Raw genomic sequence first — 9173 nt, forward strand, 5'->3', positions numbered from 1 at the left:
TTTGAACTGCCAGCCTTCTGGTTAGCGGTCAAATGTATTCTTAAAAAAATTTGCATAATGTTGCCCCCTGTAAGCTCTACTATATACCTGGATATATTTGTAGCACATAAAAAGAAATTCATGTGTAGAAATGTCCTCTGCCAAACCTGTATATGCTTGCGGTTGTACTCCCATGTGTCATCCCACACCTGTTCGGCTTACACACCCACTCAAGGTGTGCACATTCTTGTACATGTCTCTGGCTGCACCTGTGCAGGCTTCTCAAGGGCCCCTCCTGGGCTCCAGGCTCTCTGGCCTCCTTTCATTCCCCATCTCTGTGGGGTCTTTCACTTAAGATGTCCTCTCCACCAGGGCTACCTTCTTCACACCACCCCCTCCCACGCCAACCCTCTTCACCCGGCGAACTCCTTCAGGTTCTCAGAGAACCCTTCCCGGACCGGCAGGCTGAGGCTGGTCATCCATTGCTGGTGGTGGTGCTGGGTACCATCTGGATTCCTCCTCATAGAGACCCTATAGGGCAGAGCAGAACTGCCCCATTGGGTCTCCCAGGCTGTAAACCTTATGGGAGCAGCTCGCCAAGTGTGTTCTCTCGCGGAGCAGCTAGGAGTCAAACTGTCCACCCTTCGGCTAGCAGCCCACCACACTGCGCCACCAGGGCTTCTCCGTCCCCCACTTAGGCCCCCAATTTTACATGAATGCCGTGTGATTATCTGACGAACGTCTGACCGGCCCGCTACAATGCAACGTCCAGGGGGTTTACGACGCTCCCCGTCCCCCAGCTCCTGGCTCAGCGCTGGCACTCGGTAGCCACCCAGGGCGCACTGACGCGTGGATGTGGCTCGAGGCCCGGGAAGAGGTAGAGCCCTGCCCGAGGCCACAGGTGGAGCCCAGCCCGACGTCGCAGCGCCGGAGTTTTCGGGCGCGCATCGGAGCCGGAGGCCCTCGGATCGGTCCCGGTGGCCCTGCAGGACTTCCAGGAAATGAGCTGCGGGCCCGGCGGGGCGGGGCCCCGGCAAGGGGCGGGGCAGGGGCCGGCCCAGGAGCGGCGGCGGGCGGGGCGGAGGCGGGCCCGGACCGGTTAAGAGGAGCGTGTGGCGGGCCGCTGCCACTGCCGGCCCTCGGAGAAACGGACCTGCTACCACCCCAGCGGTAGACCCACAGACCTTTGCAGAAGGAACCGCGCCAGGGCGCACTTTTGGCACCATGACCCAGAAGCCCGCCTTCAACAAGCCCAAAGTGAGCGCTGGGGAACTCGGGGGCCCGGGAACCCCGGGGCTCTAGCAATTTATTGGGCGGGGGGACTTGGGGCTCCCGCTCGGACCATAGCCCGGGAGCCAATGGGGGCTCCTGCAGGCGCTTCTTACCCTGGCTGAGGCCCTCGCCCTTCTGCAGGCTGGTTACTGAGGGACAATGAGGCACAGACGGTCCGGAGCCTGGAGGCGCCCCAAGCTGGCCTCCAGTTCTGGTTCTGCCCCTGACTTGGCCCTCTGGGTCTGTTTCACCATCTGTCAAATGGGCATGCTAGCATCGCAGGCACGGAACAGCTGAGCCTGAGCTGAGGACTCGCTCTCTCTGAACCTCAGCTGTAAAATGGGGCCCCGACGTCTGCGCCCGTTACGTAGTGGAAGGAACTTTTTATTCCAACATATAGTCTGTGAGCACCGGGGACCCCAAGTTTGTGGATGCTCGGGTGGGAAGAACAGTGAGGAACCCAAGCAGGGCGTCCCCCTCTCTGGGCTGCGCGGGCCCTTGGCCCTGGAAGCGTCATTCCGGGCTACGCTAAGGCCGCTAACCCCAGGAGAGAACCCCTGGTCCTCATCCCACCAGCTGTGGTGTCTTGGGAAACTGTGGGGTCAGGGAGGGTCCAGGTCCGCTTGGCTGGCTTCGGAGCAGCCTGGGGATTCGCAGTCAGAGGAGGGGAGGGGCGCAGGAGTCCGCCAAGCAGTCAACCAAGAGTCTGAAACTGAGGAGAGTGGAGGAGTGGGCTGCCATGGGCTTCACCTTTCCCTTCTGAAAGACAGTGTGTGAGTGATGACGTCCAACATCACAAAAGTGTGTGTGTGCATGTGTGTGTGTGCATGTGTGTGTGTGTGTGTGTGTGCAAAATGCTCCCAGGAGGATCAGGCCTGTCCCCCACTGCTGATGCCCTTCCACCACAGACCAGATCTCAGCTACTCCCTGAAAGATGCTACCAATTGCTCTGGGGCGAGCTCTGCTGTCCCCCCGTGCCTCCTTGTCTTATGCTTGGTGTTTTCCTTTGAACCTTTATTATTATTATTAATGTTCCTGGATTCCTCTGCCATGGGCCGAGGAACCACCTGCCCCAGTGTGAATCCTAAGACCAAGGCTAAGCTGCATGATTAGGAATGGAATAAGAGTTGTGGAGATAAATAATAGCTAACACCCCTATTTTGAAAAAAAAAAATCAAATCAGTTGCCTTCTAGTCGATTCCACTTGTGGCGACCTCATGTGTCGCAGAGTAGAACTGGCCCATGGGGCTCATCAGCCCTTTCTTCCTACGCACCTCTGGGTGGATTCAACTTTTCGCTTAGTTGTCGAGTGCTTGACTGTGTGCCCCACCCAGGGACACCAGCACCCTGACAGAACTTGCTGTGTGTTCCAATCTGATCCCTGCACACTTCTACAGCAACCTTATGCAGGGAGGGGAGAGCTAACATTATATCCTTATTGTCCAATGCGCTCATCTAATTCAAGCCTCCGGGTCATGTCTGCTCTCTGTGCTTCAGTTTCCACACCTGTGGAGTGGTGCCTAGCCTCCTCAGGCAGGCGGTGCTTGAGAATGGAAGGCCAGGGTCAACTGCCATGGACGCAGAGTGTGATTGATTTTGTATTGTTCTCAGCAGGGAATTTGCCTGAGCTGGCAAGGCAATCAGGAAGAAGTATGAGTCTCAGAGCTACTTTGACCAGAGATTACCCCCCCTCTTCCCATGGGTGGGGTGGATAACAATTAATAATATTAATAGCTCAAGCTTATTGAGTGTTGATTGCTCTGTGCCAGGCACTGTTCTAAACATATTGCCTGTATTTATTTGATGCTGGCAACAACCTTAATGAGGTAAGTGGCATTATCTCCATTTTACAGGTGAAGAAACTGAGGCACAGAGAGGTTGAGTAGGCCTGAGGTCACATAGCTAGGAAGTAGCCAAGCTGGGATTTGAAACTAGGGGAGCCGGCTTCAGCGTTCCTTGCCCCTAACCAGCTTTCTTGAACTACCTCTACAAAAGCCCCAGGCTCCTGGTGCCCCAGGTCTTTTGCTGGGTTCTTTGGCCTCCCATACCTACCACCAGGTGAGGTCCAGGACCTGACCAGCTTTAAGAAGGCAGAGCAGGCCACTGTTTCTCAGACTTCAGTGTGCACTGCAATCACCCGACTTCTGATAAACTTCAGACTCTGCTTTGGAAGGTATGAGTGGGCTCTGAGATGCTGCACTTCTAACAAGCTCCCAGGTGATGCTGGCCCATGGACCATACTTTGAGTAGCAAGGTCCTAGGTCCAGGTAGGCTACCTACCTGGTTTGATTGTGTCTTTCCAACAAATGCTTCCTGTACACCTGTTGGGCATTAGGGGGAAGGGGGAAGGGGAAAGTGGAGGGTGGTACTTTCCAGTTTATTCCAGGAGAAGCAGGCTGGAAAATTGCATGGCACTCCAAAGGACAAAACTGATCACAGCCCTGTTGTAATAATAGCAACAATGGCTGCCATTTGCGTGGTTTTGGTTCCCATGGGCTTTAGCTGATTCATCTCACAGAATCCTCTAGACAACTCAACCAGGCAGGTATCTTCATCCCTACTTACAGATGAAGAAACTGAGGCCTATGGAGGTCAAATAACTTGCTGAAGGCCACATAAAATCTGAGTGCCTGGAAGCTGTAGACTGGAGAGTGGACTGTTCCAGGTGGAACAGCAAGCCTCCAAACTGTCCCCTCTGATGCAGAAGGGAGTTGGAGCTAAGTCACCAATGTCCTGCTCTTACTCACCTTCGAGTGTTAGCCTCCAAACTGTCCCCTCTGATGCAGAAGGGAGTTGGAGCTAAGTCACCAATGTCCTGCTCTTACTCACCTTCGAGTGTTTACTCTGTACCAGGCAGGCACTGTTCTAACTGCTTGGCATATAGTCACTCATGTAATGCTCACAACAGCCCTCTGCGGTAGGACCTATTATTATCTCCATTTACACATGAGGAAACAGGCTCAGAGAGGGGAAGGAACTTGCCCAAAGTCACACAGCCGGAAAGTGGCAGAGCTCGACTTGAACCCAGACTTGGCTAAAGTCAAAGCAGATTCTGTTCACTCCTTTACTGAACTGCCACTTCTACTCTGTACAGGAAAAAAAAAAAGGAGATGAGTGGGAGGAGTCAGAGTTAGGGAGAGCACATGGAGGCCAGGGCGGCCTTGGGCTTTAGACAGACTGGGGTTGAATCCCTGCCTTGCTATTTAATGAGAGCTCAGGTGGAGCTTTCCTCCCTGGACCCCAACTTTGCTCCTCTGTAAAATGGCATGATACAACCAGTGATGAAGCCAAAGTCATAGGGAACATCCATGTGCTGACTGACACACCTGGCCAGCCCACAGCAGGCCCCGCATGTTCACTCCCTTGCTGAGGGTGGATTCTGGGCAGTGTTCCCTCCTGTAACTGTCTTCCTGCCACAAAACCTACCATGAGCATTTCTTTGGGCTTTCAGTGTTTTTCAGTACCAGAGCCACCTGTTCAACAAAAAATGCCCCTGGGAAGGGCTGCCTTAACCCATTATGACTCACGTGACAGCTGGGGAGGCCTGTGGGGCTCTCCATGGTTGAGAAGGGGGAGGGGAATGAACGAGGTTTCATCTAAGCCTATCACCTAACAGAGGAAGACATGGGACCAGAGAGGGGAAGTACAGTGTCTGGTCACACAGTGAGACAGGAGGAGGCCAGGCCTGCTACACTGCATCCCATCTCTGGGTGCACTGGGCATGAGTGGTAAGGGGCCCAGTGAGCTGGCAGAGACTTATCAACCTGCCTCATTGTCCTGAGGGGGATTCCTGGGGTGGAGAAAAGACCTTAGCTTGACTTTGGAATCTACTGGGAAAGTAGAGCGTGAATCTATGTTTACCAAAGGTGTTAGGGACAGCTGTGCCTTCACTCCTGAGGGGCTCTGAGAGCGCAGACCTACGGGCATAGGAAGAAGGCCAAGTAACCTCAGTGGCCTTGTTGACTGGGGCGGCAGCATGGCTGAGGAGTTTAAACGTGGGTGTTAGCTGAGGCCAGAGTCGATTTCCCCAGTACCAGTTTGACTGAGTTCTCTCTCCCTGCCTCAGTCTCCTCATCTGTATGGTAGGACTCATACTCCGACTGACCTCACATAAAGCACCAAGTGCAGGCCGGGTAAGAGCAGGTGTGACAGTGACAGATGGCTCCTACTGAGCACTGCCGTCACTCTGCTCAGACTTGCCAGGGCGCGGGGAGTGTAGTGTGCTGGTGAAGACCTCCAGCTTTCAGAGCCAGACGGCTTCCTGGCCGTGACACTCATTACTCTGTGACCTCGGGCATGTCTCTTAATCTCTCTTAGCCTCAGTCTTCTAACCTATCAAGTGAGGATGATCATTGCACCAAGTTCCTGGGTTATGCCACAGGATTTCCCTCTGGATAAGGCACACTTAAGGCACTCTGGTGGCATAGTGCCTAAGGCACTTGACTGCTAACCAGAAGGCTGGCGGTTCAAACTCACCAACCACTCCTCGGAAGGAAGGTTGGGCAATCAATTTCTGTAGAGATACTGCCTTGGAAACCCAAGGAGGGGCCACTAGGAGTCGGGTCCGACTCGACGGCAGTGAGTTTGTTTTGGAAGGCACACTTAAGGAGCTCTGGTGGTGTAGTGCCTAAGGCAACTGACTGCTAACCAGAAGGTTAGCAGTTCAAACCCACCAGCCACTCCGCAGAAGGAAAACTGGGCAATCTATTTCAGTAAAGATTTACTACCCCAGAAACCCAATGGGGGTCGCTATCAGTCAGAATCGATCCAATGACAGTGGGTTTTGTTTTTGTTTTGTTTTGTTTTTGATTTAAAGCACACTTTATCTTACTGCAAAACTTCTGAGGACGCTCACAGTCAGCCAAGTCCTGAGTCAGTCCAGGAGACACTGAGGGGATGCCCAGCCCCTCCACTCTGCCCCTCAGAACTGCAGGAGACCAGACAGAAAGAACTGCAGGAGAACAGATGGGGCTGAGCACAGAGGGCTTCCTGGAGGAGGTATGCCTGGAGCAGTCTGTCAGCCCCAGGACAAGGAGCTGCTCCATCTTCTGGCTTAGCATATTGCCAAGTGCCAGGACTAGGAAGGGAGGGAACATGTGGCTGCTGGTGGACGGTTGTGGCCACAGTGCCCAGGTTCTGAGGGCTGGTCTTGTAGCTACTCTGTCCCTGTCTGGGTTCTCTGCCAGGTCCAAGGGGGATAGATCAGCCCCTTCCTGACAGCAAGAGAGGGACTCAGCATTGCTGGCATCAGACAGGGGAGGCAAAAACCAGTCACCCGGTCATTCACCACCACCTGGGCCCTTTCTTCAGTGCATTGTCCCAGGCACTGGAGGAACAGCAGTGACAATACAGACAAGGTCCCTTCTCTCAAAGGACCTGACAGGGAGACTGACATGTGAAGCAAACGAACAAAAAATGTCAGCGGGATGAAAACAAAACAGAAACCTGTTTGGGGCCCAGAAAGCCTTGGGGGAAGTAGTCTGATTTGGGGTGCACCACGGAGGTGGGCAACCCTGCTCACTGTCTAAGCTGTAAGCTTGAGTCGGATCTGGAAGTATCCGGCCCAGGCATCTAAGACTTGGGTCCTCATCATGCTCCTGCCACTGACAGCATGTGACTGTGGGTAAGTCAAAACACCTCCCAGGACTCACCTGCCTGGCTGGCATCTCTTGAGAACAAGTGCTGTTTAGTGCGTTGCCCCAGTTCCTGCCTTCCTGAGCATGACATGTGGTTGGTGCTTAGTAAATAGTTAGTTACTGAGGATGCTTCCTGTTCAGATGTGGGAGGATTTCCTGATAGATGCTTGGCCATGAGTCAGTTCCTATGGAAGGCAAGTGGGGAGAAGAGGCCAGGGGGCTGGGTGTAGCCTTGGCACAAGGGCCAGGGAGGTGATGCAGCCTGTGGACAGGACTTGGGTTCCAAGTCAACTCTGCCATCATCAATCTGTGTAACCCTGGGCAGGTCACTGAACTTCTCAGAGCTGAGGCAAGTCCATTTCCCTATTTGTGGTGTGAGGCTAATGCAGTTCATGCCTAGAAGTTAAGATTAAATGAGATAAAGGGTCTGACACTAATAGATCTTCAATCAGTGACAGCACTTGTTACTTTTCATGTCTGAGAATATGCTAGGCCTGGGTATGGATAGTGGGTAGGAGTTTAAGAGTCAGACCTGGGTTCACATCCCATCAGCATACTGACTCAAGGGCATCCAAGTGCCCTTGAATCCCATCAGCATCACTAACTGACTCTGTGCCCTTGGCAACTTCTTTGAGGCTCAGTTTCTTTATCTGTGAAATGGAAGTGAAGTCCCTACTTACTGGTTGTAAGAATAAAACAAGATCATGATGTAAATGGTCTAGTTCATAGAAGACAGTCAACGAGCCAGAGGGTACTTCTGTTCCTTCTCCCTGAATGGGACCAGTAGAGCAGGGTCATCACCCCAGTCTCTGGGCTTGCACCCACTGTCACCTGGAGCAGGGTGACAGACTTCTCCACAGGGAGTTGCAGTTTTCTGCAGACTTCAGTGGGAGGCCTGCCTGAGCTTGCGCTGCCTGGGGAGGTAGCTCCTGCAACTTGCTTGGCAGCTTCCCAGGAAGTGATGAGGAAGGAGGCGACCTGCGGGGCATGGTGGGTGGGCTGGCTCTGCTCCCCCTCAGGGAGCACTCTTGCCCTTCCTGTGGGACCTTCCTTCCATGCACTGCTGTGCTGGTTAGCTGCTAACTGAGCACCTACTCTGTGTCTGACCTGCACCAAGTACTTCCCCTAAGTTCCTCATCGCCTGTCTGGACTACTGCATTAACTCTCAGTCTTCTGTGCTGGTTTTCTTCCAATGTGCTCTTCACACAGCAGCCAGAAAGGGTTTTTAAAAGGTGCTCCCCTGTTTAAAACTTCAGTGTGTGACTCCTCCCCCACTCCAGTCTTCTCTCTGGACTCATTTCCCACCACTAACTTCTCCCATTCAATTCCCTAATTCCTGAGTACTTAGCACAGTAGTTCCTTCTGCCTAAAACCATGCTCCCTGTCCTTCCTTTCTCCCCTCAACCCTCCCCACTAGCTCCTCTTCTATTTTTCTCCTTCTCAAAGTGATCTTTTCTGGATATTCTTTCCAAATTGGATCCCATCCCTGCTCTGCCTTCCCCCTTCTCGTGGCACTTGGCTCATTTTCTCATCACAGTGATGAGTTCAGAAGGCGTGTTTGTGAGTTTTCAGGCAGCATAGGCTACACTGTGCTGTGGTAACAAACATTCCCCAAAAGGTAAGTGGCCAAAAGCATCACTGAAAAAAAAAGAAAAGAAAGAAAGAAAAGAACCAAACCAGCTGCCACTGAGTTGACTGCCGCTTCTGCCAACCCCGTGAGCTGTGGAGTAGAACTGCCCCCATGGACTTTTCATGGCTGTGACCTTTTCTTCTGAGGTGCCTCTGGGTGGGTCAAGCCACTGACCTTTCCGTTCGTTGTTGAGCGCTTAACTGTTTGTGCCACCCAAGGACTCTACTAAAGCATCATGTAGTTGTGGGACATCAAGTGGATTCCGACTCACACCGACCCTATATGACAGAGTAGAAATGCCCCATAGGGTTTTCTAGGCTGTCATCTTTTGTTTTTGTTTTTGTTTTTTAATTTTTTAAATTGTAATTTGGGTGAAAGTTTCCAGAGCAAATTCATTTTCCATACAGCAGCTCATATACACTTTGCCTCATGACATTGACTGCAATTTCCCACAATGCAACAGCTCCCCTCCCACTTCCTCCCCATAGTTACCTTTTCCTGGTGTCCTTCCCTCCCATGCACTCCTGCCCCCCCCCCCGAGCTGTCTCCCTGTGCACACACAGCCCTGCTATTCTCCCATAATTGATCTTTCCAAGGAGTGTATCTACCTAATATAAATGTTCAGCTTATATGTCTGTCTTTTGTTTGGCTGGAAG

General features: G+C 52.7%; 1 protein-coding gene across 1 annotated transcript in view; it reads left to right on the plus strand.

The window, feature by feature from the left end:
- The first annotated feature begins 1203 nt into the window (after positions 1–1203).
- ADA (adenosine deaminase) overlaps positions 1204–9173 on the plus strand; it is a 26571-nt gene continuing 18601 nt past the window's right edge. Inside the window, exon 1 of the mRNA XM_007938458.2 lies at positions 1204–1236. Coding sequence (XP_007936649.1) covers positions 1204–1236 — 33 coding nt within the window. The remainder of the gene's footprint in view (positions 1237–9173) is intronic.

The sequence above is a fragment of the Orycteropus afer genome, unplaced genomic scaffold (genome assembly GCF_000298275.1).
Source record: "Orycteropus afer afer isolate SDZICR_OR568_19922 unplaced genomic scaffold, OryAfe1.0 scaffold00049, whole genome shotgun sequence".
Lineage (NCBI taxonomy): Eukaryota > Metazoa > Chordata > Mammalia > Tubulidentata > Orycteropodidae > Orycteropus > Orycteropus afer.